General features: G+C 35.3%; 1 protein-coding gene across 9 annotated transcripts in view; it reads left to right on the forward strand.

Annotated features, from left to right (window-relative positions):
* LRRC7 (leucine rich repeat containing 7) overlaps window positions 1-22,160 on the forward strand; it is a 571,671-nt gene that overhangs the window by 190,678 nt on the left and 358,833 nt on the right. For all 9 annotated transcript variants that reach the window (XR_015254784.1, XM_086717266.1, XM_086717264.1 and 6 more), the window contains one exon: window positions 14,539-14,741. Coding sequence is in view for 8 of the 9 variants with exons in the window: in XM_086717266.1 (XP_086573392.1) it covers window positions 14,539-14,741 (203 nt within the window). In the remaining variant the exon portion in view is untranslated. The remainder of the gene's footprint in view (window positions 1-14,538; window positions 14,742-22,160) is intronic.

Below are 22,160 nucleotides of genomic sequence, written 5' to 3' on the forward strand. Positions count from 1 at the left end.
CACATGAATTTTTGGAGGATATAATTCAACTATAACAGGGATAGTAGAGGAAATTTTTCTACAAGGATAATCCCTGAGTCTAGTTAAAAACAGTAAGGAAGGGAATTCCAAAAGAGATGATCAAGCAAGATAGTTCAGGAGAACAGGAAATACAAAGGCACAAAAGCATGGAATACAAGGCAAAAGTGTGGTTTGCTAGGGAGACTGTAGTCTTGGCAGAGGCTTATATTCTGTGCTTCGAAAAATAGGATTGATAGTGAAGGTAGCAGGGAGCTGTGAAGAATTTTACATGTGTTTAGATTTGAATTTTAGAAATGTTTACACTGGTAGCACTGTGATCTTTGTGAAGTACACTCTGTCCACCAAAAGGACCCCATTATTTAGGTGTGCTCTTTTCATCCCAAGAGCTCTCCTACCTTTTTAAAGCTTTTTCCAATCCTCTTTGCAAAACGGTTTTTCCTGGTTTCATTCTCTTAATTCTTTCAAATTCTGTTGCCTTTTACCGTTTCCTAAGCACTTTAATTCAGTAAGAATTTAAGCAAACAACAAAAATTCTATATGTAGCCTTTGTTACTTACAAAATGAATAAAGATAAGCATTTAAATACTGAAGATGCTTTAATTTGTTATGTGAAATTGTACTTTTACTCATATCAGACACTAACAATGAAAACCATCTCAGAATTATTAGAAAGTAGTTCCTTTTAAAATGAGTCCTTTTAAAGTTGAGCCTGGGTGGCTCAATCGGTTAAGCATCTGACTCAATTTCAGCTTAGGTCATGATCTCATAGTTTGTGATTTTGAGCCCCGCATCAGTCTCTGCGTTGATACCACAGGTCCTGCTTGGGACTCTCTGTCTCCCTCTCTCTGCCCCTCCCCCATTCATTCATTTTCTCTCTCTCTCTCTCCCCCTCTCTCTCTCTCAAAATAAGTAAATAAACATTTTTAAAATATGAGTGTCTGATTCTGCCATGGTAACTTTCATGAACATTTCATTTAACAATTATTAAATCTCTACGTGTATTATGACATGCCTTTAACTTCCTAGCAGAAAGCTTCTTAAATTAATTTTTCTTTTATTTTAACTATTTTTTCAGCCTGAAGGTGACATCAAGTAGGCTTATATGTTTCATAATCTCTTAAAATCTTTCCAATTATAAAGTAACTGCCTAGATTTATACCCAAAGCAACTTAATTGATTAAAAGATCATCACTACAAGCTCTGTTTATTTAGTTGTTTCAAAATGGCAGCATTTGCTCTAACCTGAAGGCACAAGTACCACCATCATCAGCATTAATTAAAATATTAATAAAAATAGACAGTTTTAGAAGTTATCTATAGTTATGATTGAAGAATGAATATAAAGCAGCATGAAATACCATTTAAAAATCCTTTGTTCAATCAGCTTATGTCAGATTGAAAGCATAGGTCTTTTATCATGTCTTGTGAAAGGCACTATATTGACATTGTGTCAACATCACAAAAGGCAAGGAATCCCTGAGATGAGAGAACTACATGGAAAATACTTTCTTAGTAGCTTCTACTAAAGCTCCTACTCAAGAAAGTATGAAATGTTTCACATAAAAGGACTTTTTACAAAAATAAATATTGGTCATCATATAACTAGATTTTCATTAAATAAAATATTTGACCAGGACACCTGGGTGGCTTAGTCTGTTCAGTATCCAACTCTTGAATTTGGGTAGTCATGATCTCCAAATTTCTTTCATGGGTTCAAGCCTTGCACTGGGCTCCATGCTGACAGTGCAGAGCCTGCTTAGAATTCTCTCTCCCTCTCTCTTTGCCCCTTCCCTGCTCATGCTCACTGTAAATAAATAAATAAATCTAAAAGAAAATAAAATATTTGATTAAACTACATCTAAATATACTATACGTATCTCTAGCTCTTCAATAAATCCTGCTGAATAACTGATCTTTTCCTAGTAACTCAACCATCATTAAGAACATAAACCATTGTCTTATACCACAGTATAAAAATATGTCAGGAGATATCAGAGTATAAAACCGTCATCTGAGTAGCTTATTCAAGGATGAGATAAGTGATTAGGCTAAACTTCCAAGCAAACTTAAGTTTCTAGTAATTAAATAACTTATATCTGACTACTTCCAAGCTACTACCTTATTCTGTATCTCTGTCTAAACAAGCCTTCAGAAGCTATTTCAGAAACATTATTTTAGGTTTTCACCTTATTAAAGTTAGATCCTTGAAAGTGTCCTAGTGGTTTGTAATTGGTTTCTTCGTGCTACTCTTGGCTAAGGTTCACAACTTGCCTGAGAGCAATATTCTTCAAAAAATATAACTGTAACAGTTTTTTTTAAAAAAGAATTAGAACTTTTTCCTGAACTTGAGCTATTTTTAATCTAATCTTGAAGTTTGTTCTCTACTGTCTTCTATAGCTATATTTTCACCTTTAAGTAAATCAGCAGATAAAAATTCTAAGACAGGATGTATGGACAGAAAAAGAAGTATTAAAATACTGTTATTAATCTATGTGGTACAATAAGGAGAAATTTTGAGTAAGTATATGCCATTACTTATTACAAATCTTCTCTCAAGAGATTTTTTTTCCAGACTGATTCTATAATCCTTAGGTTGATGTTCTTTAGGGTAGTTAGTGTTATGATGACAATATAAATAATGAGGAGAAGGAAGACAAGGAAAGCAGCATTATTTATAGTCTAGAATACTTAGACAAGACTTTGTAAAGAAGAATTTAAGCTTCCATAAGTGATCCAGACTCAAGTGGATTTTTTCTAACAGCACATACTGTGACCAGTAAGTGAGAAAATAAGTAGAGTGAAAAAAAATATTCCATTTATTATTCCAAGAAGTTCCATTCCACAGAGTTTTGTAACATCTGGTACTGTGATGTTTTAAGACCTGCAAACCAATTATAATAGCCAACAAAAGAAATCACTCAATATGATTTATAAATATTTAAGTGTTTTATCATAGATTGGTTGGATGAGTATAGAAGAAGAAAATGAATAAGAGACATTAGGTATTAGGAGTGGTGCAAGCTAGAGCATAGAACTGGAAAAATATGTTCCTAAAAGTAAAATGGATGAAAGATTAGGTTGAAGATAGCTTGAATGCCAAGCTAAAGAAATTTGTAGACTAGCCTTTCCTAAAATGTGTGATTCAGAACACTAATTCTTTTCAAAAATATTTATTTATGTATTTATTTATTGATTTATTTATTTATTTAATGGTTTATTTTTTTTAAGTTTATTTATTTTGAGAGACAGAGAGAGCAGAGGAGGGTCAGAGAGAGAGGGAGAGAGAGAATCCCAGGCAGGCTCCATGCTGTCAGTGCGAAGCCCGAGGCTGGGCTCAAACTCAGAAACCATGAGATCATGACCTGAGCCAAAACCAAGACTTAGACGCTTAACCGACTGAGCCACCCAAGTGTCCCAATTTATTTTTGACAGAGAGAGAGAGAGAGAGAGAGAGAGAGAGCAAGCACTTGTGTACAGGGGCGGGGAGGGGCAAGAGCACACAGCCTGAAATCATGAACTGTGAGATCAACCTGAGCTGAAATCAAGAGTCAAACACTTAACTGACTGAGCCATACAGACACACCAGAATACTAATTCCTAATTAGAGTGATGAACTTAAAGTTTTTAGCTTTTAAGTTTTTTTTAAGTGCCTTAGGCAACACTGCTTTGAATAAAGATAAGCATATTTCTTTGTCACAAGACCTCTCTGAGCCCTTAATATGCTAATGTACACTGCTTTTTTCTTGGAGAAGAATATAACCCAGGAACATGGGCTGGGACATATTATTGTTGAAAATGTAGACTCAGTGAAGCTTCTAGAACAGGGGAATGGACATCATTTTAGAAAACTAATCAAGATATTTAATGTACATGTCCATATATAAAATGATAAAGCATTAATATTTTCTTTTATAGTAATTATCATAATGTGCAATTATAGATTTATTTGAAAAACTGTTTATTTAATATTCATCTCCCTCACAGTCCAGTGAATTCATTAGAGCAGTGACCAGAGTTATTTTACTCACTGTTTTTTTCCTAGCATATAAACCCGTATCTAGCACATAGTAGACATTTAATAAATATTTGTTGAATAAATGATTGTAGAGGAAAGATATCTGGAAATAGTATACTTTTATTCAGTAGTACTTTCAGCAATACTACTAGGAGATGGCAAGCGTCTGAACTAGATTGAGTGCATGGTAAAGAAAGGAAGGGGAAGATGTAAAATGTGTAATACAGAAGAAAAAAAAGGAGCAATGAAAGATAATGCCAAGGTACAGACTTGAGAGAATGAAAACACAATCAAAACAAGAAATCAAGAGAGCACAGTGTCTGGTACAGAGTAGGAGCTTAGTAAATATTTCCAAATTCTGCGTTACACAAGTTGAGTTTTAATTAAAGAGTGAGTGGTAGCTCATTAAGCAGTTAGAAACTAAATCGGGGATAATGGTTTATATTAGAAATCATTCATAGAAACTCTTTGAAGTCTCTTTGAAGTCAGTAGATGAAAATTCCTGGGAAGACTGTGCAGAGAGAGACAGAGCATTGCCGTTCTTAAAATAAGTAACTTGTCTAAAAGCAGAACTTAGAAATATTTTTAATATGCTCCTTCTCAGTACCAGGCACCATGCTTTCCTTCTTGATTTCTTGTTTTGATTGCTGGCATGATAGCATCAGCATTAAAAACCACAAGGGGGTTTGTCCTAATAACAGTTCATTGATCTTCATGAAGATAAACTGGTTTCCTTATGTTGATAGCAAATCAAACCAGTATAACAGTCGCAGGCTTGCAGATATTATAATGATAAAATGAAAACAAACCCATGAAATCTGAGTATTTTTTTAAATATAGTTATTTCAACAGTCAAAAAACAAAGAAAGAAGCCTCAGATGTTCCACTTGGAGTCCCAGAATCACCGTGTATCTTGTCTGGATAAGGAGGTTTCAGAGACATACTTAAGGTTAGGTAATGGCTTTAAAGATGTTTCTTGAAGTAGGGCATGGAGAGAGTTTGGCAGGTTTCCATATCCCTGTGGCATACTTAGTAAAGCAAAGGGTTTCTCAGTGAATAAATTAGAAACATTTGTCATTTGAAAAATGTAAGACTGTGCCAGCTAATGAGGACAGCCAGAGTATTTATCACAAATCTTAGAAAGTTTGAACTTTCCTTTGTCCTTTTATCTTTCCAGGTATGGAATATTAGATACGGATAACAGGGACAAACACGGGCCTAAAAGCCTAGGGAATGCAATGGTATAAGTCCAGGTGTTTTGATACACATATTCTTATTGTTTGAGTCAACTACCACAGGTATAATTCTCAAGTGGTTGAAATTATCTTTCATTTAATCAATAGAGAAGGATTTCAAGAAAGTAGCAAGATAAATCTTTTTGTTACTTCACCTGTATTAGTCCAGGTTAGCAAGCCCTGCTGTATAAATGCATTTGACTTTGGGAGAGTGCTTGAAAGGGAGACTATTGATTGCACAGTGGTATGGAAGAAGAAAAATCTTCTTTAGCAATTCATATATATATATATGTATATATATATGTATATATATATATACATATATATATGATTGAGTTTTAAATCCCTTTGAAAAAACAAAAAATCTAAGAATTACTTTTTTTTGGATATGTGCTAAGGATCTGTGCAAAGGAAGTCAGACTGCTTCTGAGTTAAAGTACAAATATTGGATGTGGAGCTTCTGTGGTATACTGGGCACTGTTTGTGTTTCAGAGAAAAGCAAATATGTACTTCTGTATATCATGTATGTAACATGTATGCGCTTTCTTGTGTTTTGTGCTCTTCTCAATTCTTGAAACACTTTCTCCATTCTAACTTACTACATTCCCCTTCCTTTGACATTCAAAAAAGTCTTTAATACTGATTGCTAGTTAGGAGAACAATGTTATTTGTACCTATGTAACAATGATATTGTACCTATGAAATATTCTATGTGTAAATCACTGTCAAGTGTGTGTGTATGTGTGTGTGTGTGTGTGTGAAAGAGAGAGAGATAGAATTACTGGTAAATTAATGTCTTAGTAAATTCTTATATGTTAATCTATATACATGACTGCTAATGTAATACATAGTCTGCTACAGGAAAAAAAAATCAATGGCTTTAGAGTAAGGAGATATGAGATCTAATTTCAGGTATACTAATTATTTTGTGTGTGATATATACATCACAGACTCACTAACTTCAGATTATGATTAAAGTATGGAAAATATGGGGTGCCTGGGTGGCTCAGTTGGTTAAGCGTCCGACTTCAGCTAAGGTCATGATCTCACAGTTTGTGGGTTCAAGCCCTGAATCGGGCTCCGTCCTGACAGCTCAGAGCCTGGGGCCTGCTTTGGATTCTGTCTCCCTCTCTCTCTGCCCCTTCCTCACTCGCACTGTGTGTGTGTGTGTCTCTCTCTTTTGAAAATAAATAAACATTACAAATAAAATAAGGAAAATAACATACGAATACTTATTTCTTGTGAAAAAAACCAAGGTGATAAATTGTAAACTGGTTTGAAAATTTCAAAAACCTGTACAAATAAAAGTCATATAATCATGTTTAGCCCCCAATTTTCATTTAATAGTTAATATTTAAAAAAAAAATTTTAAGGTTTATTTATTTTTGAGAGAGAGAGACAGAGCATGAACCGGGGAGGGGCAGAGAAAGAGAGAGAAACACACACACACACAGAATCTGAAACAGGCTTCAGCCTCTGAGCTGTCAGCACAGAGCCCAATGCAGGGCTTGAACCCATAAACTGTTAGATCGTGACCTGAGCTGAAGTTGGATGCTTAACTTACTGAGCCACCCAGGCGCCCCATAATAGTAATATTTTTAAAGTACCCTGAACCAGATACTAGACAAGTTACTGGAAATATGCTTTGTTGAACAGACTAAACATGGTACCTCTCTCCACAGAGCTTTTAATCTAGTGAACACTATCAATATTGATTAAATTATTAAAGTGTGAGAAAAGGGAATTGCAGCATATAGTTGGAACATATTCTTAGAAGTCATAGCCTGCCCTGATGAATAGAGGCTATTTTCCCTTAATATTATTTTTTTAAAGGCAAGGGAAATTGTGCTATATAGAGACAGCCCTATTTCTGAAGACCCTAGCTAAAAAAAAAAAAAAAAAAAAAAAAAAAAAAAAAAAAAATTAGTTTTAGTAATGTGAAAGAAATAGTGAATGCAAAGAGCTCAGAAAACAATCAGAAAAGTGGAACCTGGCCAGGCTGCAAGGGGGCTAGGTGTGAGTGTGGAAGGTAGGAGTTAGACCTATAGGACTATATTATTCTTAACAGGCCAGTAAAAATTTTTGACTTTGCCTAGAGGGCAGAGAGGACTCAGAGGACTCAGTGAAGTATTTGCAGCAAGAAGGTGATATAATATTTGTTTTATAAAGGTCACTCCTGCTGTACTGTGGAGGGAGAACAATAGAAAGACAGAGACAAGTATACATGTAAGAGATAATAGTCTGAGCTAGGTTGCTGGGCACCAGAAGTGAAGAAAAATAGGCTTCATTGAAGAAATATGTAGGCTATTTAATCATTACTACTTGGTGATTGTTTGATGTGGAGTGTAGGTACTAGAGGAGTCAAGAACAATGCCAAGGTTTCTATCTTGCAACACTGGGTGAATCGTATTGCTGCTCACAGAGATGGAGAACACGGGAGGGGGAAGAGATTTAGGCAGAACAGTAATTGCTAGCACTTAGTGAATGCTTAAAATCTGAAGACACAATTCTAAGTGCTTTGTATGCACTCCGTTATTTGATGAGGGACTAAACATAGGGATAAAATAATGTGCCTCGTCACACAGCCAGGGAGTTTTGGCTCCAGCGTCCAAGCTCTTGACTGTGATGATGGGCTCTATACCTTTCAAGAGCATCATGTCAATTTTGAACATGTTATGTTTGAGATGCCCCTAAAATATAAAGTGGAAATGATGAGGGAAATAAGTCTGAGTAGATATAAAAAGAAATTTCATAGCCACCTATTGTCAAAGTTAAATGAGGTCAGAGTTGAGAAAGATGAATGAGATTGTAAAGGGAGAACTCTCTTTACAGTTAGAAGGGTACCAAGCCTGAGGACATGGGGGCATATCTAATATTATAAATCTCAGGGTTTGTTAGAGAGGATGGCACCTTCTCAAAAGACTTAAACGGAAGAACCGAAGTGGAAGGATAAATGTCAGAAGAGAATGATGTCAGGAGAGCCAAAGGAAGAGAGCATTCTCAAAAGAAGGATGTAGTTCCCTGCCCAGTGCTCCTAATAGGTTAGATAAAAAAGAAAAAAAAGTATGACAAGGATTAAAATAAAACTTTATTTTAAACATGGAAGTTAATCCCTCACCATCCTTATTTATCTAGTCTTACAACCCAAATTATTCCATTAAACTAAAAGAAAATTTAAAATACATATACTCACAAGGGCAGAGAAAATAGAAGAGAAGGTATCAGGAAATACTAAATTTCAACAAATTTTGAGATAAAAGTGAAAGAAGATGTAGTTAATATCATCTACATACAAAATACACTGTTAGCTACAATATAAAGTACCCACAAAGGGATATGAAAACTGATTTACTGCATAGACCTCCTTAGAGTCTGGGAGATAGCAAATACCAGGCAAGGAACTGAAGATACTTAGTACTGAAAATAGGAAAATTGACTGAACTACTCTCTATTTAAAGCTACATCACTATGTCCCAGACAGAAGACCAGAATATTCTTTGGCTTACTGCCAGATCATCCTGCAGTGAAACCTATCCTGCATACCAAACTTCCAATTAACTTCTTAGAGCTTCACTCTTCAATACTAAAGGACAGTCACGAATCACCAGATATTTATAGAAAACCCCTATTACAAAAGACAAAGATCAAAAGAAACAAACAGAAAAATAGAACTCAGAAATAACATAAGAAGCAGGGGACAAAGACAAAAAGTCTATAGTTAATATCTTCTGAAAGAAATGAAAACAATATTGCACCCTGAAATACAAACAGGATACTATGTAAAAATAGCATTCAGGAAGCAACAAATAACTTTTGACAGTAAAACTATGCCATCAGATAAAAGATCATTTAGAAGATAAAGTTCAGAAAAATCTCTCAGAAAATAGAATAATAAGACAAAGACAAAGAAATTACAAAAGAAAAAATAAATAATTGAATTACAGGATAAATCTAGGAGATAGGTCTTACATCCAGCTGATCAAGATTGAAGAAAAAGAGAAAATAAAAACAAAGAAGATGATAAAATTAACAATTAAATAATAATAGAAAATTTAACAGAATTAAAAGATAAGTGCTTCCAAAGTGAAAGGGTCTGTCAAGTACCCAGTACAGTGGATTAAAAAACACATCAAAGCACATTATCATGAAATTTCAAAACACTAAGGATAAGATAAAAATCCTAAAATGTTCTCATGGAAGAGAAAGGTGGGTATAAAACAGGATTTTGAATAGTAATGGAACTGGATTTTGGGGCAACAACTTTAAAAGCTGTAAAATAAAAAAGACGTCTTCAAATTTATGAAGCAAAATTACTTCTGACCTGTAAATATATATCCTGTCAAACTTTCAATTGTTTTTGGTGAAGTTAAACCATTTTCAGACATGCAAAGCTCTCAAAAATGTATCTACCTGAGATCCTTTCTCAGGAAGTTACTAGACGTTATATTCTACTTTGGCAGTTATATTCCAATAAATCCAGAAAGAAAAAAAGACACAGGATTCAGAAAATAGAAGACATAACATGAGAAAGAAATGGAAAATTCACAGAATGATAGTGAAGAGACATTTCAGGAAAATATATATATCAGATCTAGAAGAAAACAGACATTCAAGATAGGAAAAAGAAAATACAAACAAACATAAAAATAAACAAGAGGATTATTTCAGAGGAAAAAATGACAGATTACACTTATTTGACTATACTAAGTGGAGATAGTCAGAAAATCGAATTAATAAAAGGTACACAGAAAAATCAAGCAAAGGAAAAAATAAGGATATTAAAAAAAATTAAAATGTGATTGAATTACAATAGTGTATAGTCATAATAAAATAAATCCTATTGATTTGAAACAAAATTTCTGTATTTTTGCTTGGTTAGAATAAAAGTGTGTTGGAATTTATTAGAAGAAAGTTAAACCAGCACATTACATGTTCGAAACCTGCAAGGGGTGGCTGAGTGGCTCAGTCAGTTAAGCGTCTGGCTCTTGATTTCGGCTCAGGTCATGATCTCATGGTTTGTGGGATTGAGCCCCACATCAGGCTCAGCACTGAGAACATGGAGTCTGCTTGGATTCTCTCTCTGCCCTTCCCCTAGTCACTGCTCAGGCTCTCTCACTCTCTCACTCTCTCTCAAAATAAGTAAACATTAAAAAAAAAAAAAAAAAAAAACAGTATTGAAAAATAAAGGAGGAAAACTATAATCAAGTTATTTAGAAATTTAGAATGAAGAAAAGCTAAAAAATTGAAAGTTATTAGATATAGGGAGTATAAGTCAGGAATGGAAGCAGTTATGATTAAGAAATAGTCCAGGTTATGAGATACCAAAGTCATCAAAGGGTGAAGAGGAGTGTTCAAGAGATGGTAAATGAATGGCATGAGGAACAGAGGAAGGATGTTACTGCTAGGTAATAAGACTACCAAAGGAACAGGGGTTTTATAGGATGTGAGAAAAGTAATCATTTTTAGAGAGCAAGGGGGAAAGCAATTCCACTTTCCAGCCCTGAAGTATTTAAGGCATGAGAATGTCAGCATGCTCTACTTTTAAAGGCTTCAAGTGAACCAAGTTTTAGTTGAGACTGAGAGAGCATTCAGTGAAGAGGACAAGGCTCAATGAAGTTTTTGATCATGATATAAGGCACATTCTCCATGTGCACAGGGAATAGAGAAGAGAGAAATTGGGCCAGGGGAAAACTTTGGTACATTGTGGGGATGACAGAAGGGATACAGAGGATGACCAACAGAGACTCCATTTTGGGGAAGTGAAAGGGAAAGAAGTCTTAGTGAACTGAGTTCCTAAAGTCTTGGTGGACAGTGGATCCTCTGACCAAATGGTTTAGGTGCAGGCCTGAATATTCTTTTTCCTCTTGGTTTATAATAAAAAATTTGCAGTGGCAACAGCAGACACGTATCAAGACATAGTCACATGGTTCAACACAATAGGGTGAGTGCAAGTCACTGGACAACACAGGCAGGGACAATTGATTCCACATTCATCTGTGGGTCAGAGAGGCAGACAAGGGCATGTATATACCTTGAGTTAGCTCTATGACAGTACAGCTGGGTGGTTGGTGTGAGTACTAGTGACTCAAATTAAAAATCTGGGAATCTTTCAAGACCTCTCCATCCCTCCCTCCACAGTCTCCCCTTTCATCTCTCATTTAATGTATCACCAACACATTGGATTCTGTTTCCAAAATGTCTTCCTAATCCGTCACTTCTCTCTATCCTTGCTTTCATTCTCATAGTCTAAGCCATCATCACTTACCTTTATAACTGTAATAACTTCAACAAACATTTACTAGGTGCCTAATATGTGTCAGATATTTACTAGATGCATTTACTGGCTGCCTAATATGTGCTAAAGCCCAGGTAGAGACATGGAAGGCACCAACTGACAATCAGGGATTTCAAGTGTCAAGTAAAATAACAGTTACAAAACTTTCTGATTCAGGTTCCTAGAAATGTAAAATGTAGGAGTTCAAGAGATAGAAAGTAATGAAGAAGAAAGGTCATTTTTTACTAAAAGGCAACCAACGGAATGGGAAAAGATATTTGCAAATGACATATCAGACAAAGGACTAGTATCCAAAATCTATAAAGATCACCAAACTCCACACCCGAAAAACAAATAACCCAGTGAAGAAATGGGCAGAAAGCATGAATAGACACTTCTCTAAAGAAGACATCCAGATGGCCAACAGGCACATGAAAAGATGCTCAACGTCGCTCCTCATCAGGGAAATACAAATCAAAACCACACTCAGATATCACCTCATGCCAGTCAGAGTGGCCAAAATGAACAAATCAGGAGACTATAGATGCTGGAGAGGATGCGGAGAAACGGGAACCCTCTTGCACTGTTGGTGGGAATGCAAATTGGTGCAGCCACTCTGGAAAACAGTGTGGAGGTTCCTCAAAAAATTAAAAATAGACCTACCCTATGACCCAGCAGTAGCACTGCTAGGAATTGACCCAAGGGATACAGGAGTACTGATGCATAGGGGCACTTGTACCCCAATGTTTATAGCAGCACTCTCAACAATAGCCAAATTATGGAAAGAGCCTAAATGTCCATCAACTGATGAATGGATAAAGAAATTATGGTTTATATACACAATGGAGTACTACATGGCAATGAGAAAGAATGAAATATGGCCCTTTGTAGGAACATGGATGGAACTGGAGAGTGTTATGCTAAGTGAAATAAGCCATACAGAGAAAGACAGATACCATATGTTTTCACTCTTATGTGGATCCTGAGAAACTTAACAGAAACCCATGGGGGAGGGGAAGGAAAAAAAAAGAGGTTAGAGTGGGAGAGAGCCAAAGCATAAGAGACTCTTAAAAACTGAGAACAAACTGAGGGTTGATGGGGGGTGGGAGGGAGGGGAGGGTGGGTGATGGGTAGTGAGGAGGGCACCTTTTGGGATGAGCACTGGGTGTTGTCTGGAAACCAATTTGACAATAAATTTCATATATTGGAAAAAAAAAAGAAAGGTCATTTTTTTTTAATGTTTGTAGTTGGCCTTCTACACAATACCAAAGGCAGATAACCATCTGTAAATTCTAACTCATAAACCTGTCCCCTAAATTTCATTTTATTAATTTCATAAGTTAAAACTTGGGCTGAATGTCCAACATCTCCTAAACATTTTCTACTCATTTTCCTCCAAATAGGATTTAACTTGAGCAATTTAAAAAGCAAAATTCTGGGGCACCTGGGTGACTGTTGGCTAAGTGTCCAACTTCAGCTCAGGTCATGATCTCACAGTTCGTGAGTTTGAGCCCCACATTGGACTCTGTGCCCACAGGGCAGAGCCTGCTTGGGATTCTCTCTCTCCCTCTCTCTCTCTGCCTCTCTCTCTGTCTCTCAAAATAAATAAATAAACTTAAATAAATAAAAAGCAAAATTCTCTATTGTTTTTATAAACTATCACTACTTTCTAGCAATAAACTTATGCTGGTAAGTCAAATAAATGAACCAAAATTTGCATGTTTCAAGTTAATGTTCATTTAGTATTACTCTGCAGCTGGCAAACTGTACTGTGTCTGTGAATTCAAAGATGAGTAAGACAAGAACTTCTCCTCAGAGAACTCACCTAGTGGGGAAATAGAACATGTAATTGGGAAGAAATATGATCAGTGCTCTGAGAATTCAGAGGAAGACTGTAATCATTCTTCCTGGAGAGACATTCACAGAGATAGTGACCTTTTAGTCAGAATGAGAAGTGCTTCAAGCAAATTATCCACAGCTGATGGTGGTTGGGCGGGAGGGAGGGGGGTCCTAAATATATTCATTTATTCATTCATGAATTCATTTGTTTATTCTACATTTATTATGGAATAAATTCATCTACCATATGTCAAGCATCAAGACAAATACAAAACAAATAAAACACTGTTCTACTCTCAAGAGACTTACATTCTAGAAGAATGACATGAAAGTTAATAAATTTGATAAAGTGTTATAATGGCATGTTATAAATGGCACAGGCCTGTGCAAGATTTTATGGCATTTGGCCAGTTTAATCTAGACAAAGATGTTACAGGAATTCCTGCCATGATTGTAACCTGTTTTCTCCCAGTGAAATCATAGGATTCATAAAGCTAGGTTCTCATTCTGAAGCAAATAACCAATCTAAGTCTAATCTGTAGTTCCAGTACAATAGAAGCTTCATGAAAACAGGGACTTTGTTCAATTTATCACTCTATCCCACTAACTACATCAATGCCTGGAACATAGTGGTTATTTAATAAATGTATGTTCACTAATGGAATGAATTTGTGGGTAAAAAAGAGGTTATCATAAACCTTAGGAATGAAACTTGAATATTTTGGTGGAAATGGAAAAAATATAGTTTTTTTCAACAAATTACAGATGTTTGTGTTCTGTAGTGTAATATGCGTAAAATTAAAAAATACTGATTCGTGTGTCAAATGAGAATGTAAGTATGGTGATTGCATTGTACAGAGTCAGGATTGTGTTCTGAGTAGATTCTGCCATTCCAAAGCTGCGTGATGTTGGGAAATCTCTTAACTTCTGTGAATTCCATCTCTTTGTCGTTAAATGGGAATAAAACCTATAGCTTGCATACCATACAGGGCTGTTCAAGTGTTAATAATATAATGCGCACTTTCTATATAAATTTTAAAGCATCACATAATTATGAAATTTATACTAAAAGTAAATTTCTAAGGCTTTAAATATTACAGGAATTCCCTTCAAAGGTAGACAACTAAGCAGACTGTTTTTCTCTTTTTCTCTAGTGCAGTGCCTGGAGATGACCACCAAACGGAAAATCATCGGCCGACTGGTGCCGTGCCGATGTTTCCGAGGTGAAGAAGAAATCATCTCGGTTTTAGACTACTCCCACTGCAGCCTTCAGCAGGTGCCAAAGGAGGTCTTTAACTTTGAGCGGACATTAGAGGAGCTTTATCTAGATGCCAATCAAATTGAAGAACTACCTAAGGTAATTTTTGACAAAACCTAAAGTATATATACTGTAAATGAGTATTTCATAATTTCAAAGACTTTACTAATGATGTTAGCTATAGCCTTCTATCTGGAAAATTGACAAATTGTTCAAACTGATATAACTTTCCCCAATATTCTTTTTACCTTTTTTTTTTTTTTAAATTTTTTTTTTCAATATTTATTTATTTTTGGGACAGGGAGAGACAGAGCATGAACGGGGGAGGGGCAGAGAGAGAGGGAGACACAGAATCGGAAACAGGCTCCAGGCTCTGAGCCATCAGCCCAGAGCCCGACGCGGGGTTCGAACTCACGGACCGCGAGATCGTGACCTGGCTGAAGTCAGACGCTTAACCGACTGCGCCACCCAGGCGCCCCTCTTTTTACCTTTTAATACCACTCCATTTGTCATTTCACATGATATGCTTATAACCAATTGAACTCCATGGAAATCATCATTTTATGAATTAGGCATTTAGATCAATATTGGTGCACTGAGATCAATAGTTAGGTTTGGAAAAGAAAGGAAAAACATGACACTCCATTCTAGAACTATAATTTATATGTTGTATATTAAGGTAACATTGTTTTAAAACTTTGAATTGTATGTTCTAAGTCTAGGAAATACTTTTACACACACACACGACGCACACACACACACACACACACACACACACACTACTATTATGAAAACCATGCTGTTGTTTCTGGAATTTTGAATCTTTGATTATTATAGACATTACTGGATTTATATGACATACAAGTATAAGCACAGTGTAGCTAAAAATTTTAACTAATATCAAACTTTGTGCACACACACATACATATACATTGCCATTATGACATTATGCTATGCAAGAAAATGTCCTTGTTCTCTACCGCAGAAAAGATTGGATGATAAGAGAGTAGCTAACGCAGACCAAAACCACACAGCAGAGAGTTTCAAAATCTAAATCATTGTATATTAATGATCATCTAAATAAGTGACTCATATTAAGTAGTTGGTATGGCATTTATCTGTGAAGGATTTACACCATGGCTCAAAGGGAAACAAAAAAATGTCTTGCAATACATTTCCATTGCTTATGCTTAAAAAATGCATATTAAATACCTAGAAACCAGAAAAAGAACCTTCCATAATAAAAGCTAGCTTCATTATCAAATTCTGAGAATAATATGCTGATCAAAACAAATTGTGATTAGTTGTTTCCACTTAGGATTATGAATTATGGTGTTTATATAATACTTCAGAGACAGGAACTATTTAATGTGTACTTCAAAACCAAAATACTTCATTTTTGACAATCAAAGTATATAGTGTCGTCTTGGATCTTTGGTCAGGAGGTGTGGGTCAGTCCTAAAGGAAGTTTTAACTATATAGATTAGCATGTACATGAACATCGAATAGAGACTGGCATGAGCTGAGCTTTTTCTCCCAAAGAATATGAACTTCTTGAGAACAGAGATGGCACCTTATTCATCTTTGCCTCCCTGTACAGGAACATGCATGGTGACTTTCATATAATGGATATTCAATCTCTTTGTTGTTGCCGCTAGGTAAAACAATGCAGAGAACTTCGTGTATTACAGAACTTGATTAGCAAAACTGTGTAAGGTTTAAATGATTCATAAATGTGACATTTAGCTTGAATTTAGAAAAACAAGTACAAGTGTTTTTTTAGAGTGGGCTAATATAAGATTGCCAGATTAAGTAAAGGACATCCCATGAAATTTGAATTTTTAACTAAAAATCAGAAAATTTGTGGTATAATTATGCTCTAAATATTGCATTTGATATACTAAAAAAAAGGGGTTATTTATCTTGGCATCCTGTATTTTTGTTTGTTAAATCTTGACACCCCTAAGCCAACTAGTTATTTAAAATCATTTTCTAGATCCATGCAACAGTTTCCATAAGACAAATAGTAAAAGCATGGTTTACTTTTTTAAAGTTTATTTATTTATTTTGAGAAGGGGTTGGGGGGGGGGGGGGAGAGGCAGAGAGAAAGAGGGAGAGAGAGAATCCCAAGCAGGCTCCAGGGCTTGAACTCACAAACCGTGAGATCATGACCTGAGCTGAAGTCAGATGTTTCTCCTACTGAGCCACCCAGGTGCCCCAAAACATGGTTTATTAATCAAGCAAGTTTTTATTTAGTGTCTATTCTTCTTACACAGTGTTTGAGGCTATAGGGGGATACAAGAGACATAAATCTCAATCCTTACTCTTAAGGATCTAACAACCTAATTACAGAGAAAACTGAAGCATTAGAAGCAAAAGCATGATAGCGTGTAATCAGAGCCAAGGAGCCAAATACCGTGGTAGAGGAGTTTCATCCTTGCAGGTGGAGTGAGAGGGCTTGACCAAAAGGTATAGATGCAAAAATTGAGATGGTATATATGGAGAGGGAGACGAGAGTAACAGCAGAACTGTGATGAGTCTAGAGCTGCAGTTACATGTGAGGGAGTGTCAACAATATGTAGATAGAAGAGAGAGAGCAGGGAAGACCCAGATTAGGAAAGGTGTTGAGGGTTGCACAGCATTGTTTGACTTGATGCATTAAGCAGATAATGTCATTAGAGAGCTTACATATCAAGTAAGTAACTAGGAGCCTAAGTGAGCTTGGATTAACAATACATATAAATTAGGTGGCTAAGTTGATTAAGTGTCTGGCTTTTGATTTTGGCTCAGGTCATGATCTTACAGTTCGTGAGTTCGAGCCCCACATTGGGCTCTGCAGCCAATGGTGCAGAGCCTGCTTGGGATTCTCTCTCTCTTTCCCTCTGTCTCTGCCACTTACCCTCTTGTGCTCTTTCTCTCTCAAGATAAATAAATAAACAAAAAATAATAATACAAGTGAACCAAAGACTCAATGTAATTTCCCAGTGTATTGAATTGAGGAAAAATTGTTGGTATGCTTTATATATTTCAAATATTTTTCACATAATCTCTCAAGGTTTCTTTGAGTTTCCAAATTCAAAGTTGTTGCTAAAACAGTCCTGTGTTACTTTCTTCTAATGTATTTGATATTGAGATATGTTCTAAATTATCTGACATTGAGATATGATCATAATAGTACATGGATATATTTGTGCATATTAGAAAAATAAGAAGTTAAGAAATAAAAACTCTCTCTTTCTGAGAAGAGCAAGAAAGTCCTTATTTGTTCTTAGGTCTCATTGGCCTTAACTGTGTTACATGTTCATTGCTGATCCAATCCCTTTGCTGTGAAATCCACTATGGCAAGAAAAATGAGATTACTTTGATTGAGTTAAACAATGATGAGCCACCTCTGTGGATTTGTGATTGCCGGCTGAAACACAAAGCAAAAAGGGAAGGGATGCAAGGACTCTAGGGAGATTACCACAATGCACACTTCAAACAAAATGTTATGCAGTCATTGCTTCGTGAGGAAAAGTTGCTGTTAATCAGACAATTTACAAAGTTTTTAAGGATTTGTAAACAAAGTATTGAGTCTCTAGGGAGTTTAATCTTCAAAGTTAAATGAAATGAAACCCTATTTGTCTGCCATCTTATTGTTTTCTTTGTGTTTCCTTGGCATTGTTACCATGGCGACTTCAAATTTGTTGAGTAAATGAGATAGCTATTTGTATTTTTGATTTTACATTATGGTAAGAATTACCTTTTGCAAATGTTTTAATTTTTTTTTTCTTTCTGATATTCTATACTGAGAATTTTCTAGCTGGCCAAGAATTTCTATTGTAAGATGTTACACAACAGGTATAGAACAGTGTCAATGTTAATGACATTAGAAAAAGGTATGTCAAAACTGTCAGAAAAGATGCAAAAATAGAAGTGAAAGAACAGGAGGTTTTTTGATTAAGAATAGTTCAATCTGTGTTACTTAATTTTCTGTAGTAAAAGGTAAAAATACAAAATGACATGTCTTTCACACAGTGATAGAAAACCCACACAGCTTATAATTTAGTACTGTTTTGCTTTCTATTTTGAACCAGGAACTTAAAATTATAGACAGAGTGATAGACCATAACAGGTGTATATTATATACAAAGTAGTATGGGAAGGCAAAAGTAAAAAACAAAAAACAACAACAACAAAAAAAAAACAATAAGGAGAAAAACTGCTGAGAAACTTCTTGAAACTGAAGGAGAACTCTAAAAAAGAGAAAAGAAATAATTTTGGAAAAGTTATTATGTGACCAAAATTGAAAGATATAGAGAGTGATTTTGGTAGGTGAGGTCAATTTAACCATATATAAAAGAGGATGGAACTAAATCTGAAGCACCCTACCTACAAAATCTTCTTCATATTAAAACTTACAACCTACTCTTGAAATATTTTACAGGTTAAGAACCTGACCTTTGGACCCAGACAAACCTGGGATTAGATCGTAGCACTGCTTTTTGGTTGAGAAGATATTTTATTTTCTGGGAGTCTCAGTTTCATCTTTAGCAAAACTGGGAAAATAATAGAGGTTACTAGTAGTGAGATAGATGACAGATAACAGGTAGATAAATAGATGAGTATTGGTGAGATAATGTATGTGGAACACCTTGAATAGAAAAATATTCAATAATCGGTATTCATTATTCTCCGCTCACAGATGAAGGAAAATTCCCATGTTAATTACCCTGAGTAAAAGAAAAGTAAGATTTTGTAACATCTCAAGGTAGTTCTGGGCATTGGCTCTCTAACAAAAACTGTTGTGGCATGACTTTATCTCTGCCTGAAAGTTCCGAAGACAGCTTCTAGGAAAACAATTCCCGGACTACAATGGGCGATAGGTTTTTGACTCTACCAGCAGCACCAGCAGGTTTGTGATAGCATCACTGTTTTCCCAGAAAATTTCTTTGATTCACAGAATCACAATGTTGTATTATTTTTAAGTAGGAGCAACCTTGGAGATTATTTTATTTAGCCCTCAATTATTACTAATAAGCAAATCCAGGCCAGGAAAGTTAATTAACTTCTCTTAGCCCACATAGGATGTTAGATTCCTGTCGAAAACTATTACCAAATACTGTGTATTCATTAGGGTAGAATAGGTTATGCTGCAGTAACAACAAGTCAAAAGTTCAGTGCACAAATGAACAAAAGTTTTTCTTGGTGTCCAGTGAGTGTTGGAAGGAAGCACTGCCCTTTAGGTATCCACAGTCAACTAGTCTAACTTTCCACCCAGTGCAGAAATGTTAACTTTTTGTTGCTCTTGCAACACTCATCCAACCTCTTCATGAACATTTCTATTAGTGAAAGAAATCATTAAATTAAGAAGCAAATTAGTGTATTATTAGAAAGTTCTGGTTATTAGAATGTTCAACAATATGTTAATGATGTTTACCCATATTCATCCATCTAAAACTGGGTGAGGTACTTGGTGTGATACAAAGATTATTAAGGCATGCCTTCTCTGGACAAGGAACTATGCTTGAGCCTTCAAATATTTGAAAGGCATTCATATGCTTTGCCTTAGAGTTCTATTTTTCCAAGGCAAGTTTCCAAATTTCTTTGACATTTTTCAAAGACATGCTTTCTAAATGCTTCACCATCTTGGTTGCAATATTCTGGACACATTCTAATTATTAGCTTGGCTTTAGACATTGATACATCAATTAAAAAAATATCTGTCCGTGTGGAAATATTCCACAGAGGAATAAACAAAATGTGAAAGAACTCAGGAGAGAGGTCAGAGTTGGAGATGGATTTAAGAGTCATCTACCTAGAGTTGAGAATTAGAACCAGAAGACAAGATCATGTCCCTGATTGCTGAGAAACAAATAATTAAAATTTTAAAAACAAAATGATAGTACAAAACTACCAGAGGACTTGCCTAGAACTTAACCTTGTTTTCCCCCCAGTAGTCATGGCAACTGTATGTACAAGGATAAAATAAGGAAATTTTATTATGCTCATGTAGGTAAAAATAAATCAATAAATAAAAATTAAAAAAAATAAAAACCTCCATGGGTAAGAGGAATATGACATCTGAATTAATCTTGATCTAGGTTTCTATAGCTTACAAAAAACTATTGGCTCATAATGAATAGAAGATAAGGATAGCCCTACTTGTGTAGTACTATCAAAGCTAATCCTGGAAATTTCCAGTCTTCCAAGACATTTGAAATTGAAGGTCATGAGCATTTTACTTAGAAAATATGAGATTTAAATACGAGAAAGGATAGGTTCTAGCTTTCTATCAAAATACCATAAAACATTCAGAAGGTCACAAAACAGTTATCATCATACAACATTTAATGATACAACTATTATAAAATAATTAGCAAGAAGACCAAAGAAACAAATATTCATTTGAATATTAAACTTTACATTCTTAAACCTTGCTGATTATCTGGAGGCATATTGACAATGTCTCCATGAGGCCTGTTTCCCCAGCCTGACCCACATCAGTTGATTCCTCACTTCTGGATTTCAAAATCCAGCAAAGCATGGCAACTGACATTCTCTTTCTTGCTAAATAAACATTTTAAAGTCTTATACAAGACTTTTATTATTTTACTGTAAAAGAATGCTTTCACAGCCAAAGTAGAAAACATTCATAAACACAGAATAAATGGCATTCTTTCACAAGAAAAGGTAGGCAGTAAACCTACACTCTTAAAAAAAAGCAGTTTTATTGAGATATAATTTACATACCTATCAAATTCGCCCTCCCAAAATATACAATTTAGTGCTTTTATTATATTCGCAGAATTCTAATACCATCACCACTGTCTAATCCTAGAAAATATTAATCATACCCTCAAAACGCACCCTACCTGTTAGCAGTCACTCCTCATTCTTTGCTTCCCCTAGTCCCTGGAAATTTCTTTATGCTTGTGCCTATCTTGGACATCTCATCTAAGTGTAATCACACAACATAGGGCCTTTTGTGACTGGCTTTTTTCGCTGAGCATAATGTTTTCTAGTTTCATTGAGCTTGTAGCATGTACCAGTACTTCATCCCTTTTTATTGCCAAATAGTATCCCTTTGCATGGATATACCACATACCACTTTTAAAAATAAGATATGACACTTTGTGAAATGCAGGCAAATTGCTAAAAGTGTTATTTTTCTGTAATCTAAGTGTGTAATTATTTTCCCAATACAAATACATCAGTTTTGAGCTTTATAATCCATAGTATACATGAAGTTGAGCTCCAGTATCCAACTACCTCAGTATTTTGTTTTCAATGAAGCAGTTGCTTAAATTCAAGTTCCCAAAGGTATATAATAAAAATGAAAGTAAGCTCTTAACAATATACATCTAATATACAGTATTGTCAGTAAGCTGACAGATCCTAGAAAAAATGCCCACATATCTATCAGTTGCTTCTCCAGGGAAACAGAGAGATGCTTGGGAGCCAGGGACCAGTCAAGGGCTACATTAAAAAACATTGTTTGGTGGGGGTGCCTGGGCGACTCAGTCAGTTGAACCTCTG

Source organism: Puma concolor, chromosome C1 (assembly GCF_028749965.1).
Source record: "Puma concolor isolate L17-30 chromosome C1, mPumCon1.1.hap2, whole genome shotgun sequence".
NCBI lineage: Eukaryota > Metazoa > Chordata > Mammalia > Carnivora > Felidae > Puma > Puma concolor.